Below are 16,662 nucleotides of genomic sequence, written 5' to 3' on the forward strand. Positions count from 1 at the left end.
GATTATCCGACAGTCATAGCATATGTCAACCAGAGTTGTATCTGTAGAATAGAGTGCGTTCTTGGAACACCAAGCCAGGTGCTCACCCATCAGAAGCTCATTCATAATTTTATTCATGGATGATAGGGAATTCTGCATTCTGTAGTGGCTCAGAAGAGCAGATATTTATTAACGATAAGGTAACGGCATTATTTTAGTAACAGGTATAGTTGAGTGTTGTCTTTATTAAGTTCTTATATATTTAGTAGAACTCACAAGTGGAGATGTACTGAGATGTTTTTAAAACAAGGATTATTTTATTTTAAGTGGTGTGTGTGTGTGTGTGCGTGTGAAGTGGTGGTGACTATAGAGGCCAGAGGTGTCAGATCACTAGGAATAGAGACACAGGGAGTTATGAGTTGGCTGACACTGGGTGCTGGCAATCCAGCTCAGGCCCCCTGGGAGAGTAATATATATATACTCTTAGCCGCTAAACCATCTCTTCAGGCCTAGTTGAGAATGAAGTCAAAATATTATTCTTGAACTGTTTGAAAGATGGCAAAAATAACAGAATTATTATTGTAGTACAGAGAAATACAATGGAACTTATTCCATCATAAAGAAAGTAAACTTCCCAAGATAACAGAAAAGTACTTCAATAATAGCATCCTTTTTTGAGAGAGGACTCTTTTTTCCAACATTTAATACTAGTTGGTAGGGACTTCATCTATACTTGAGTTCTTCTTCTGAACCTACAAACACTATTTTCTTCCAGAGTTTGTCCTGGTACCCAAAGGCAGTACCATTTTTAGACTGTCATTATTGGTTCCAGGCATTTAAATCCAGCACCTGATGTTTCAGCTCTCCAGAGATAAGAGTTCTGGTCCTTCAGATCTTGGACTTATTTCTAGTAGTTCCCTACTTAACATGGACCCTATTCTTACGGATAGAGTTTAGTCAATTTTCACCTGACTTTTCACTTTGATATGGGCTCTGTGGTTGACTGACCCTAGTTTTTGTTTGTTTGTTTTTGTTTTTTTAACCTTCCCCATTATGTGCAAATAAAATGTGTGAAGTTCTACATCTTAGTTATACAATAGGCATAGACTTTTATTTGCTTTGTATGGGACCTTAGAGATCATGTGGAGAGATTAAATTTAGGCAGTTTATCATTGTCTTAGTTAGGGTTTTCATTGATGTGAAGAGACACCAGAACCACAGCAACTCTTATCAAGGACAACATTTAATTGTGGCTGGCTCTCAGGTTCAGAGATTTAGTCATTATCTTCATGGTGGGAAGCATGGCAGTGTCCATGTAAGACATAATACCAGAGAAAGAGCTGAGAGTTTTACATCTGGATCAGCAGGCAGTAGGACGTGAACTCAATTGAGCTTCTGATACTTCAAAGCCCACAACCTCTAGTGATACACTTCCTCCAAAAAAGCCACACCTACTTCAACAAGGCCACACCTCCTAATAGTGCCACTCCCTATGAGTCTAAGGGGGGCATTTTTATTCAAACCAATACATTTCTTACCATGAGCAGTGATATTTTTTTCTCTAAAAGTTGTTTCCCCATAGTCATTGTCCTATAGGACTTCTGTACAGTTTTGTTTCAAATTACTATCTTTCTTAAAAATTTAATCCTGTAAATATGCTACATGTCTGCGTGTATACTATAGATCATTGTAGTAGCTAAGATTTTTCTCTCCTCTAAAATCCAATTTTATTTTGTGAGGGTTATATCACCATCAATGAATATATATTTAGTAAGGGCAGTGTACTTTTTTTGTGTTACTGAATCCTGTTTGATAGTCTTTTACTTAAATATTAGCATACTTACTTCACTAATAGTGGTATATAGCCCCTCTTTGTCCTGTAACAGGATTGGTACTTCACAGGTTTGCAAGTGAGTGGAGCTACTGAAGTGTTTTTGTTTTTCTGAAGTAATCAGATATTCTTCTAACAAGAAAGGCCTCTTTTGTCAAGTTGTAGAAAGTAAATGGAAAAAGATAAGATTGATGTCATAGTTTTTTTAAATGATGTATTTTAATAGCATATTTAATCATGAATTTAATAACATCAATAAATATATGGAAAGAAATAGAACTACATATTTCCAATAATGTAAGAGACAAGAGAGAAGAAAGTCCTGACTTGAGTGTTATCTTGAATTCTAATACATTTAGAAACATCATTTCCTTCAGCTAAATTTTCCCTTGTGTTACAGAAGAAGGCAAAATTACTGTTGAAGAATTTGTGAACAAATTCACAGATTTCACGAGGACTCTAAGATCTGAACGTGAGTTTTACTTAAAATTTATTTTTATTTTTATTAATTAATTTATTCACTTACAACCGGATCATGTCCCCGCAATCCTTTCCTCCCACTTCTGCCCTTACAAATTCCTCCTCCCAATACCCCCTCCACTTTCACCCAGAAAAGGGGAAACTCCACTTGGGTACCATCCCACCCTGAGGCATCTAGTCTCAGAAAATCTTAGGCCCAATCCTACAGTCAAGTAAAGGCAAGGGGATCCAATGGCAGGTAACACAGTCAGATACGGATCCTGATCCAATTGTTACAGAGCCCACATGAATATCAAGCTGCACATCTGATCCAAACATATAGGGGGCTAGGTCCAACCCCTATGCTCTTTGGTTGGTAGCTCAGTCTCTGTGAGCCCCCGTGAGCCTGGGGTAGTTGGCCTTATATGTTGTAGTAAATAAAATGTGCTAACCTTTTATTCTGTGCTAGTGCTGGCACCGTTAGGGCCACATGGCACTGGGGAACATCTTTATCTCAGTGGCTCCATGCTGCCTCCAAGTACTCTCAGACCCAGGTAGACTTTGAGCTGCCCTCTCCTAGCTATCTCCCTGCTAGCTGGGAACTTAGCTTACATTTCCCACAGCCCGGTAAAATCATGACTCAATAATCAATAATTTGTCAATCAGATTTATATGTTAAATTCTCAATCCACAATACATCCACAAAATAAGCTTACAACCATTTGACAAAGTTGTAAACCGCCCATCTAGATAAAACAAACTGACCTATAGAAACCCTTAGAAATAATCATATCTACCTATCACCAATTAAGATCATCTGGGTCTAGAACCTTCTCCTTTGACTCCATCTTGATTCTCCCCCCTTCTCCTTCTCTCCCACCTTACCAAAACTTTGTCCCTGCCACACTCTAAACTGTCTAATCAAGTATCACCCTGATCTAACTAGTGGCAGCCCTCAACTGCATAGAGACATCAACCTACATTTCACCCTTTCTGTCTGATTAAAAAAAAGATTTCCCTCAGATGTAAGCTGTGGCTTTTGTAACGGGTCTTATTTCACTGATTTCTTTCTCAGCATGTTTAGCTTTTGTATAAAGGAGGGCTACTTTTTTTTTTTTTTTTGAGCTGAATTTGAATTCAGTCACTTTGCTGAAGGTGTTTAGAAAATCTCTGATAGAATACTTATCATACTTATGTACACTATCATATCATCTGTGAATACCTTGACATTTTCATTCCTAGTTTGTATCTGTTGATTCAACTTATTGCTCTAGCTAGAACTTTGAGTACTACATTGAATAGATAGGGAGAGAGTGGGTACCTTTGTCTTGTTTCTGATTTATTGGAAGTGCTTTAAGTTTCTCTCCATTTAATTTGATGTTGGCTATTGGTTTGCTGTATATTGCTTTTATTATGTTTAGTTTTTCACCTTATATCCCTGATCTATTCAAGAGCCCTTTTCTCCATTAATTAATCATTTTATTCATTTTACATCCTAACTACAGTCCCCCTTTCCTCACAGTCTCCCCTCACATATTACATTTCCCATACCCTCATTTTCTTCTCCTCTGAGAAGGGGGAGCCCCCACCATGTACCAACCCACCCTAGCATATCAAGTCATTGCAGGACTAGGTACATCCTCTCCCAGTGAGCCCGGTTAGAGGAACAGGATCCACAGGCAGGCAAAAAAACCAGGGACAGCTTCCACTCTAGTTGTTGGGGAACCACATGACAACCAATCTGCACATTTGCTACATGTATGTGTGGGTTCTAGGAATAGTGCATGTATGCTCTTTGATTGGTGTTTCAGTCTCTGGTAGCTCCTAAGGAGGCCAATCCTATGGGTAAGAACCAATCCCTGACATCATTAGTAATACTCTGTTGTGCTTGCAGACAGGAGCCCAGCAGTACTGTCCTGTGAGAGGCTCCACCTAGCAGCTGACTGAAACAGATGTAGAGACCCACAGCTGAACATTAGATGGAACTTGGGAGTCTTGTGGAAGAGTTGGGGGAAGGATTGAGGGACCCAGAGGGAATAGAGACTCCATAAGAAGACCAACACAGTCAACTAACCTGGACCCTTGGGTGCTCTCTAAGACTTTTTACACGAAGGAGTATTGGATTCTGTCAAATGCTTTTCAGTTTTTCACACAAAAAATGTGACTTTTTCTTTAAGTTATTTTATATGGTGGATTTCACTGGCATTTTTGTTGATTGCATGTCTGGGATGAAGCCTACTTGATAATGGTGGATGATGTTTTTTTATGTGTTTTTGGATTCAGTTTGTGAGTACTTTATTGAGTATTTTTGCATCAATGTTCATAAGGGAAATTAGTCTGAAATTCTCTTGGTTGAATCTTTGTGTGGTTTAGGTATCAGGGTGACTGTAGCCTTATAGAATAAGTTTGGCAATGTTATTTATGTTTCTATTTTGTGGAATAGTTTGAGGAATATTGGTATTAGCTCTTCTTTGAATGTCTGGTAAAATTCTGTATAAAACCCATCTGGCCCTGGGTTTGTTTGTTTTTGTTTTCTGTTTTTGTTTTTGGTTAGGAGACTTTTAATGACTGTGTCTATTTTTTTAAGAGTTATAAGATTATTTAGATAGTTTTTCTGATTTTGATTTAACTTTGGCAAGTGGCATCTATCTAGAAAACCATCTGTTTCATTTAGATATTCTAGTTTTGTGGAGGCCTTTGAAGTAAGACCTAGTGATTCTTTGCTTTTCCCCAGTTTCTGTTATTATATCTTCCTTTTGATTTATGAACTTATTAATTTGGATACTCTCTTTCTGCCTTCTAGTAAGTTTGGCTAAGCATTTGCCTCTCTTGTTGATTTTCTCAAAGAATCAGCTGTTGGTTTAGTTACTTTTGTTAATAGTAACTATTTACTATTAATTAACAATAGTTAATATTGTTCTCTTTGTTTCTAATCTTCTGCCATCATCTCCTCTTAGGTGTGTTTGCTCCTTTTTCTCTATAGCATTCAGGTGTAGATTTAAATTGCTAGTATGAGAATTTTCCAATTTCTTTATGAAGCCATTTTGTCCTATGAATTTCTTTCATTGTTTCCCATTAGTTTGGGTATGTTGTGCCTTCACGTTCATTGAATTCTAGAAAGTCTTTTCTTTGTTTTTTAAAAAAATCTCTTTCCTGACCCAGTGATTATTGAGTAGAGAGTTATTCAGTTTCTATAAGTATGTGGACTTTCTGTTTTGATGTTCAGCTTTAATCCATGAAGGTCTGATAAGGTATGAGGAGTTATTTCAGTTTTCTTAAATCTCTGTTGAGTCTTTCTTTGCAACCAACTACATGGTCAATTTTGAAGAAGGTTCCATGAGGCCCCAAGAAGAAGATACATTTCTTTGTGTTTAGGTGAAATTTTCTGCAGATAAATGTTATGTCCATTTGATTGATGAGGTTGGTTAGTTGTATTGTTTCTGTGTTTAGTTCTGTCTTGATGACCTGCCCATTGGTGAGTTTGGGGTGTTGAAGTTTCTCACTATTAATATGTGGGCTTTGATATGTGATTTAAGCTTCAGTCATATTTATTTTATGAATGTGAGTGCCCTTGCATTTGGAGCATAAATGTTCAGAATTGTGATGTTATCTTGGTTGATTTCTTCTCATTTGATTACTTTTGGTTAAAAGTATATTTATTAGATATTAGAATGGCTACTTCAGCTTGTTTCTTGGATCCATTTGCTTGGAAAACATTTTTTTTTTTTTTTTTTTTTTTAACAGCCATGCACTCTGAGGCAATGTCTACCTTTGTTTCTGAGGTGTGTTTCTTGTATTCAGCAGAATGATGAATCCTGTTTTCACATCCATACTTTTGGCTTGCATCTTTTTATTAGTGAATTGAGTCCCTGATGTTGAGATATGTTAGTGATGAATGATTGTTAATTCCTTTTATTTTGATGTTGGTAGTATTAATTTGTTTGTGTATGTGCTTCCTTTTTTTTTTTTTTTTTTTTTTTTTTTTTTTTTTTGCTGGTGTGGAATTATTTATTTTCTTTGCTTTCTTGCATGCTGTTAACCTCCTTTGGTTTTCCTTCTAGTATTTTCTGTAGGGCTAGATTTGTGGACAGATATTGTGTAAACTTATTTTTATTTTGGAATATCTTGTTTTCTCTAACAATGGTTGTTAAAAGTTTTGCTGAGTATAGTACTCTAGGTTAGCATCTCTCTCTCTTTTTTTTTTTTTTTTTTTGGAAGTTGGAAGGGTGTGTGTTTAGATCCTACCTTTCAGAGTCTATGTTGAGAAGTCAGGTCTAATTCTGATAGATTTGCCTTTATATGTTACCTGCCCTTTTCCTCTTGCAGCTTTTTTTTTTTTGTGGTAAATATTAAAAAGTGGAAACCTTTTATCCCACGCTAGTGCCAGCACCTGGGGGGGGGTCATATGGCACTTCGGGGATCTCTAACTTGGCTTTTTTTTTCTCTCTTACAACTTTATTTAAAAAAAGAGAAATACATATACAGATTTTTAAAGGCATTTTGGCATAACACTATATAACTATTGTTTGTCAGTACTTAATTATTTTAGAGTTTTGATAGCATGCATTAAAATCCTACTAGTTACCATAAGCATAAAGTACATACATGTAGGACAGAACGTAACATGGAAACAGTTTTCTTGGTGAGTATAGATTAAGCATAATGATCTTTGAATACCAAAAATTGCCACAAGGCTATATTCTTAGCTCTTGTATTATTAGTGATTTAAGGTCCAGGTGTAGCACACTTTTTCTATGAAGGACTGAGGCTTTCATATATATATATATATATGAAATATATATATATATATATATGAAATATATATATATATATATACATATATATATGTGTATATATATATATATATATATATATATATGTATATATATATATATATATTGGCCTTTGTTTTTCTTGAGTTTCATATGGCCTGAGTTGTTTCTGAGGTGTTCAGAGCTTTCTGGAGTTAGTATCCAATTATCAGTGACTGCATATTATGTCTGTTCTTTTGTGACTGGGTTACATCACTCAGGATGATATTCTCTAGATGTATCCATTTTCTTAGAAATTTCATAAAGTCATTGTTTCTAATAGCTGAGTAGTACTCCATTGTGTAAATATACCACAATTTTTGTATCCATTCTTCTATTGAAGGACATCTGGGTTCTTTCCAGCTTCTGGCTATTATAAATAGGGCTTCTATGAACATTGTGGTGCATGCACTCTTATTGTATGTTGGAGAATCTCTGGGGTAAATGCCCAGAAGTGGAATAACTGGGTCTTCAGGTAGGACTATGTCCAATTTTCTAACTTGGCGTTTACTATTCTTTTTTCTTATTCTATAGATTTTATGTTTTGATTATTATGTGGTGGGAGGATTTATTTTCTGGTTTGATCTAATTGGTGTTCTGTAAGCTTCTTGTACATTTATAAACAGTTTTCCTTTAGGTTTGGAAAATTTTCTTCTATGAATTTTGTTGAAAATATTTTCTTGTTCTTGGAACTGGGACTCTTCACCTTCTTCTATTGTTATTCATAGGTTAGATATTTTCATAGTAGCTCAAAACTGGATGTTTTGTGTCAAGAATTTTTTTTTTAGATTTAACATTTTCTTTGACTGATGTATCAGTTTCTTCTATTGTATTTTTTACACTTGATACTCTTTCTTCCATAACTTGTATGCTGTTGGTGACACTATGTCTGTTGTTTCTGTTTTTTTCCCCCCAAGTTTTCCATCTTTAGGGTTCTCTAGGTTTGTTTTCTTTATTGCTTCTATTTCCATTTTCAGATCTTGAACAGTTTAATTCATTTCCTTCACTTGTTCAATTGTGTTTTTCTGTATTTCTTTAAGGAATTTATTTATTTTCACTTTAAAGGCATCTATTAACTTTAAACTCTAGGTAATCCTCTTGCTTCAGTAGGTAGGGTGGTGCACACCTGCAATTCCAACATTTCCATATCTTCATTTTCTATTATTTCTCCTTTCTGGATCAATAAGATGTCAGTTGTCTTTCCTTGAATTTGTATATTTAATACAATGTCAATAGAAGTATCAACAGCTTCTTTCCAGAGCCAGACAAGCTGGAGGTAGATATGTTATCATATAAGGCCAAACATGAAAACACTGAATAGAAGAGCTGCTAGAAGCCTAACTCTACCTGGTACTAGTGTTTTCACAATTTTATACTATGCAGTCTTTATAATCAAGTCATTTGATACCATTGTATGGAAAGGGTAGAAAGGTAAAAAATGAGAGTAGGAAATTTCCAGAAATAGACCTTATTATGTTTGTGGACCAATGCTGGTATCATTTCAGGTTGCTTTAGAAAGTAAGATTGGTCCTCTTCCAGTGAGGATGGTGGAAAAACAGAGTAAGCAAAGGGAAAATTATTTAGAAAAAAAATATATTCATAGATAAGTATAAACTACAGCTGGGCTATGGTGGTAATGGCTTTAATCCCAGTACTTGGGAGGCAGAGCAGGTGGATTTGCATTTGAGGCCAGCCCAACCTGGTCTTCAGAGAGTGAGTTCCAGACCATCCAGGGCTGCACAAAATACCCTGTCTCAAAATACCAAAACCAATCACCACCACCACCACCAAATCAACCAACCAACCAACGAGCCAACCAACCAACCAACCAACCAACCAACCAACCAACCAACCAACCAACCAACTAACCAGACAAACAATGTGAAACCTTTCAATATTTAAATAACAAAAGTGAAATCCCAAGGCTTCCTGGGATTCAAGGCACCACTTGTCATGCGCCCCACGTCCCGCCGGCAGGAACGATGTGCAACAACAGGATTCTTCTGCGAACAACCTTTATTGTACAGTACTCTGAGCCGGGGACCACGTGGAAGAAAAATGCACTGCTTATAAATGCCCAGGAGATTCGTGTTGCTACCTGATTGGTGCACTCTCCAGTAGCTCATTAGTATGCCCTGAGAGCGGGCAGTGACGTCTGCGGTACATGCACACTATGTCTCTCGGGCTGGGCAACAGCTCTGTTTGCTGAGTCATCGGCGGGAAGCCGGTGCCATCTTTGGGTGCGGCACAAATGGCTCTCAACAGCTGGCCACAGTCTCTGGCACAGCACTGGATAAGGGAGCATCTTCTCTCTCTCTCTCTCTCTCTCTCTCTCTCTCTCTCTCTCTCTCTCTCTCTCTCTCTCTCTCTGTCTGTCTCTCTCTTGTATTTTTGATTTAGAGGAAGCCAGCCGGTGTTTCAGTGTTATGTTTCTTGGCAACCAGAGTGTTTGTTGTTTTCAGGCTGAATAAATTCTCTCTGATTTTGTGGTTATCTAACCGAAAGTCACTTTGTCTTCCCAGGAGAGAAAGAGATACTTCATAACACTGACTTTGACTTAAACAATATTAATGCCAGTTCTGAAATTAAGCAAAATTTAAATGATTTGGGAGTCTACCCAACAAACAGCGACATTCAGAGAGCAATAGAGAACACTGCTCTGTCTGGTGAGTAATTGTCGCATTCTTTTTTATTCTTCTCTCATATATGACATCATGACTACAGGTTCCCCTCTCTCCCCTTCCTTCAGCTTCTTCCCCATCGAGACCCAGTCCCTCCCTTCAGAAAAGTACAGGCCTTTCAGGGACATCTGCCTAACACAGCATAGCAAGTCACAACAAGGCAAGGCAATAGCATAACATCAAGATTGGACTAGGCAATCCAGTAAGAGGAGAAGGGACCCACAAGAAGGCAAAGGAAAACAGATTTTAAAAATTCTTTTTACTTTACACCAACAGGGTGCCATGTTTCTGAAGGGTCACTTACCCAAAATGTCCAAGGAGCTACAGCCAACTTCTTTTCCTCCTCCTTCTCTTTCAGGATAAGAAAAGAAAAGAAAAACTATATATCTTTTTTTTTTTTTTACTTTTTAAATTAATTGATTTGTATTGAAGGAACATATTTCTTTTATTTTTCAGGGGGATGGGTTTATTTCATTTTTCTATAAACCAGTTCCTAATTGAAAGCAGTTAGGACAGGAACTCAAACACAGCAGGAACCTGAAGGCAAGAGCTGATGCAGATGCCATGGAGGGTGCTGCTTACTGGCTTGCTCCTTAGAGCTTGTTCAGCCTGCTATAAAAAAAAGAAATGCTACTTTTTGTTTTGTTTTGAATCTGTGTTTTAATTACAACATTTCTCCCTTCCCTGTCCTCCCTTCAAAACTTCCCATACATCCCTCTCTGCTTATCTTAGCCCATGGCCTCTTTCTTCATAAATCATTATTGTATGCATATATGTATTTATATATTATGTATTCATAAATATAACTTATTGAGTTCATAGAAAGATACATACTTTAAAATATCCTCAACAGCTTTTTACAGGTCTGCTTATCATATTTTCAAAGATAATTGCCAGGTTTCCTCTTTATTTTTGTGTTTTATAATTCTGGTTTTATAACATCAACTGGTCTTTTTTTAAAAAAAAAAGTCAGACTATCAAAACTGTTCCTTCTTTTTGTTCTAAAGGTGATATAGTAACGCTTAAGGATCTCATCAGAGAACTGTCCAACAGTAATGTATTTAGTGAGTGCCAAAGTAAGTATAAATTTGAAAAAAAAAAGGCAAACAGAAGCTTCTTGCTTGTAGGCTTGTGTATGTACTTAGTTTTTGGTAGGTATGCATGCATATGTGTATGCATGTTGGATTTTATGTGTAGATGGATCTTTGTATTCAAGTGGCCAGAGGTTGACGTTGAATATCTTTCACAACTGCTCTCTACCTTAGACATTAAGGCAGGGTTTCTCATTTGGATCACTGATTGGGTATAGTCTACTTAACCACTTTGCTCTGGGGATCCCTTGAATCTTTCATGGACTGGGATTACTGGTGGCTCACCATTTGTATTGGGCACTTATAAGAGTACTATATATGCAAATTCTGGCCCTTACTTTTGTGCAGCAAGTACCTTAGGAGACACTTACCGAGGCATCTCCGTAGCTCATGTGTGTGCGTGTGTGTTTCAGCAGAGCCCCTTCTCAGCTCCTTGCCCACACCTCCCTTGTGCTGTTTTGTAGCACACTTATGTGGTTAACTAAGGCAGAATGCATGACTTTAGGTTTGCCAGGCAAGCGAACTGAGCTGCAACTTGGGCTCTGGCACCATTAGGGATCATTTTGATGGTCTGTTGTTTAGCTTTGAGTGTGGATAAATTGTCCCATTTTATCTTGTTTTCGAATCTGAACATCAACACCTCTAAATTTTATTGCACTGCTATTTAACAACAACAGCATCAGGTATTCTAGGAAATAAATACATTTCAAATCAGGTTGTTATGGAGCTGGAAAGATAGCTCAAGAATTAGGACCTGAAGTCCATCTGCAGGGCTCATCTAAAGCTCTGCACGAAGCATGCAAGAATCATGATAATGCATGCTTGTAAACCCAGCAGCAAGGAAGTGGGGACAGGAGGAACCCTGGCCAGATGGAGTAGCTTAATTGACCAACCAAAGTCTCATTGGAAAACATTGTTTCAAAAACCCTCGATGTCGATAGCTAAGTACCTATGCACATGTGCACACACACGATTAGGCTGTTGCATGTTTAGCTGGATGCACTAACCCTGCTTTTATATATTTGCCATCAAATAGAAATAGAGGACGTACATAGCATCATTGATAGAGTCAGTGATGGCAAAGTGGACGTTAAAGACCTTTTGTCTGTCTTGAAGAACGTCAAGAAACCTTTAGAGGAGGAAGGCCATCCGACCACCGAAATGAGTGGTGAGTACTCCGTCACTTCTCAGGTCTCGCTTCAGCGCTCACATAGACTTTATTAAAATGATGGCGATGTTGTGTGTTAGAGAGCTCTTGATGGAACTGATGCCCACCTGTTAGCCTAGGTGGAGAATGTTTGGATAGCCTTTATTTGGGTGAGACTAAAAGAAGTATCTTATTATTGTTTTTTTTTTTAAACTTTGAGTAAAAGTTTTAATTTTCAATATTTACCAGGTGTAAATAAAAACACTAGAAAATAATATAAATTCACATTAACTAATATATTTGAAAAAGTGTAACAATATCGTGGCAAAATTGGTCATAAACAATATAACAAAACTAAACTATTCTTAAAAGGACTAACAGTGTTTCACCAGCAGTGAAGTTTTATCAACCTCTAATCATAGCAATGGATGAGAAGCATTAGCTCTTTTTCTGTACAAAGAAAGTTACAGCTACACTAACATGACCATAAAATAACATAGTACCAAATTATAGTCCTTCATATGCATGTTTTGCCAGAATATCAATTGACTTCAAATAAGATCAGATGAAAATTAAAAAAGAATAAAGTCAGCTGTATTTTTTCAGTATAACTCTACCCATCACAAATATACACAAAGACATTACTTTCTGCCACAGAGATACTTGCTGATCAATGTTCATTGCGGCTCTATTCACATAATAAATGAACAACAGAATAATTTTCCATCAAGTGCTAGAAGGATAATAACAATGTGGTGTATTTCAATAATAAAATAGAATTCCACTACTAGAAATAATAAAATTATGAAATTTACAGGTTTTTTTTTGGTTAGAGCTGGCAATAATTATTTGAGTGAAGTTATACAGACTCAGAAATATAAATGACCCATGTTTCTTTCACTTGTAGAAATAGCTTTGAATCTTTAGATATGTCCATTTCTATTAGAACCTGCACAGAATCAAGAGATTTATAAGGGGGTATGGAATCAGAGCTACCAATAGACAGGAGAGAAATACAGTGTTATAAAGGGGGGGGGGAGTAGATAAAATGGAGGAGTAACACTTAACTTATGTGGGGTTGGGAGATCTCAGTAGAAGAAATTCTGCGAAGGATTTAACTAATATTAGAGAGTTTTGAAAAATCCTATGAAAACCAAGTCCTGTGGCAATGACTTAAGATATATCCATACACATATATAAAAAGAATATGAATATAGTTATATTGTAAAGGCTGACCCGGTCCCTGCTAAACATCTAGGTGCAGCAAATAAGCCAGTACCAGGAATATGTTAACTCTTTAAAAGATTTCAAGGACACAAAATGATCCTGTATTCTAAGTGTCAGCATAGCAACCAATGCAGTTGAAATGTCTGAGGTAATTTTTTAATATTTTTTTTAGTAAATGGAAACATTTCCCCTGTCATGTGTGTGTGTGTGTGTGTGTGTGTGTGTGTGTGTAATTTTCTTAATGTAAGTTCAAATAAGTTCAGAAAGTAAATTAACATCTAGTACTTAGTAGAACAATCAGCAAAGTCACCATTGTTGCAATTGGCCAAAAAGTGAAAACTTCAGTCCTTCAGTCCTTCAGTACTTTATGCTTATGGTAACTAGTAAGATTTCAATGCATACTAATCAACCTTTAAAAGAATCAAGTACTGACAAAATATATTCATATAGTTTTATGCCAAAATGATTTTAAAAACCTGTACATGCATCTCTCTTATTTAAATAAAGTTGTAAGAAAAAAAAAAGGCTCTAACCAACATGTCCCTGATCCCTGATGATTTTATGCTAGACCTGTAATCCCCTGAGCATTCCAGAACAACTGTTTTCAGTGAGTGGAATTTCTACCCATGCTCCAAATCTGTCTCTCAGTTTCCCAACCAAACAATAGGAAACTGAATGTCAACTGAAACAAGCATGTATACAGACAATGGTCTCGTAGTTTGGGACTTAGGTGAAATAATATTTGTAAATGCGTCAAGCACAAAAAGCACATAACAAAAGGAGATTCATTCATACAGTGGGTGGCAGAAAGCGACACACAGGATTCTGTGATGCTTGTAGGGTTTCTTTTATTTTCTCCTTTAGCCGTAATTTTATCATCAGTTTGTTTGCAAAGCTTTGTAACTTCACCTTTATAATATTTGCTTTGTTAGAAACATACCATAAGAACAAACTGACTTGACAGCAGTATTGTATGTAATGGATGCTTAGGGTAGATTCTGAACTTCTGCACTCTTCATGAATTTGTTCAAGATCTTCAAAATTGAAGTTTAGGGATGTGAATCATTATCCACCACTTGGAATAATTATTGATTCTAAGATATCCAATGATTAAAAGACCTCTGCTTTTCCTTTTTTTGCATTTCACTGTATATTTTACATATTTACATTTTATATGTTATCCCAGTTCCCTGTTCTCCCCTCTCCCACACCAATCCACCTCCCTCTGCTTTTCTGAGGCTACTGCCCACCTACCCATCCTCGCATTCGCAACTCACCACCCTAGAACTCCCCTACACTGGGGAAATGAGCCTTCACAGCACCAAGGACTTCTCCTCCTAATGATGCCAGACAACGCCATCCTCTGCTACAAATGCAGCTGGAATGCATTTGGAGCCATTGGTTGCTCCATGTGTGCTCAGTGGTTGGTGGCTTAGTCCTGAGAGCTCTAGACCGGGGCGGGAGATAGTGTCAGGGATACTGGATGATTGATATTGTTGTTCTTCCTGTGCTTTTTAATTTAACTATAAATCACCTGTGAATCAATTAGTTTTTTTCCTCACTTAGCAAACATGTTTCGTATGTTAAGACTGTTTGCTTGACCAAGTAAATCTTCTTCCAAATAAAATAATTCTGTGAAATTAGAAGTAGATTTTTAACATATTTTAAAAGGAACAAAATCCCACTTCTGTGGATGACCCCACAAATATGGTCATATTGGGAGCACTAATATGAATCTGTTGGGAATATTTAAAAGAGCAGGGAAATCAGAGGTAAATGCTACATGGATACATTGGAAGAAAAAAATTATAGGGAATGACAGGTAATGGATATGAGTAACTGATGCATGCATGAAATTTCAAAGTGAAAATACAACATATTATACTTAAGACCCAGTCAAAGCCTCACTATTATTTACTTAAAAAGTACCCCCCAATAAAACAAATAAAAAGTAACCATACTGACGTAGAAATAATCACTCACTAGCTTTTGTTCTGAGATTTAGTCAGTCACTTGCATCTTCAGCATACATTTCGTGCTAGGCTGAATGGCAGTTGAATTTAGGACAGTCATATCTCTGTTTCTCTGTTGCTTGGATTACAAATGTCATCTGTTAAGGTTGGGCAGATCTATGAGCTGCTGTCCTTACTGAGGTTCCAAATGGTGGGGTTTTAGGACACAGGTGTCTTAGATGTATGTCTTGTGTTGGAACAAGCCTCTTGGGAGGCAGTAGAAGTTGTGGAGAGGAGAAGAGTTATGTCAATCTGAAACTGCATTTTTCTTGTTGTTGTTAATAGGTATAATTTGGAAATATTACTTAAAGATCTGAATACATATTGACATATTGACCATATAATCAAATATTCATATAAATTAATTATATATGTTATAATTTATCATATTCAGAGAATATATTGACACTTTAGGTCTAATGTCACCTATGTAAGGCTATTGTGGGCTACTGACTTTACTTAAGCTGCATATTCTTACATATAACTATTTTACTGTTCATCTCAGTTGGTGTCTTTTCTGCAACAATGAAGGCTACCCTGGTGCTTAGCTCCTAATGAGTAATGGGATTTTACACATGACTGCTAGATTATATTGCCTCGGTGTTAATCATGGGGTGCTTTGATTGGTGAATGAAAAAAGTATTTTTAACTATAATTTGAACTCGCTGCTTTAAGAAATTTCAAAGACATGATAGAAAAAAATTTGTTTCTAAAATAAAACCATTGCTTAATTTTAAAGAAAAAAATGATACGGGCCTTTATTTATTTTCTAATTTAAGGTTATATTGATTATCTGGTTGATAAATATGGAAATATGTGCCCCAAAGTGTAAACGTCTCTCCAAAATCAACACAATGGAGAGAGAACAACCCCACCGCAATAGCTATTTGGAAGTACTATCTGGAATCTAGAACTGGTAAGTGTGCCTTCAACAACAAAATCGTTCTGGTACCTTCCTGGACGATGCAGCCTCTATGGCAATGAAAGCAAGAAGCGATGTTTAGGCAGTTCAGGAATGCAGCAATCAGCTGTAGCAGTTGAAATCAAGACAGTGTTCTTAACTGCTGGTTGGACAAGAACATTGAAAACAGCAAATGCTCTCTTTTCTGCCACTGACAAGCTCATTTATTATGGCCAATTCTTCCTATGTAAATATGTTCAGTACAGAGTAGACTGCATCATGACCACATTATGTTTGCAATCAGCACTAAAGCTTGCGGAACTGTCTTCCTTCCTCTTCCCCATGTCGGCACCTTCTTAAGCAGAGATATGAGGATGGTGATGAAGCAGCAATTACAAACTCAGTTATTCTGAGACCACAAGTATATGAAAAAGCACCAAGTGGCATCCTCCAAGTTTTATGTTCCCAACTTAAAAAAGAAGAGAAAGAAGGGAAAATATTACTACACATTCTCCTTGTGTGA

General features: G+C 36.7%; 1 protein-coding gene across 1 annotated transcript in view; it reads left to right on the forward strand.

Annotated features, from left to right (window-relative positions):
* The window catches only part of EFCAB3 (EF-hand calcium binding domain 3), a gene marked incomplete at both ends in the record, with an annotated part of 388,991 nt that overhangs the window by 64,862 nt on the left and 307,467 nt on the right, over positions 1–16,662 (forward strand). The window contains 4 exons of the mRNA XM_080922461.1: positions 2,211–2,282; positions 9,603–9,746; positions 10,769–10,837; positions 11,889–12,020. Of these exons, the coding sequence (XP_080778587.1) occupies positions 2,211–2,282; positions 9,603–9,746; positions 10,769–10,837; positions 11,889–12,020 (417 nt within the window). The remainder of the gene's footprint in view (positions 1–2,210; positions 2,283–9,602; positions 9,747–10,768; positions 10,838–11,888; positions 12,021–16,662) is intronic.

The sequence above is a fragment of the Micromys minutus genome, assembly GCF_963924665.1.
Source record: "Micromys minutus genome assembly, chromosome: 10".
NCBI classification, from domain to species: Eukaryota; Metazoa; Chordata; class Mammalia; order Rodentia; family Muridae; genus Micromys; species Micromys minutus.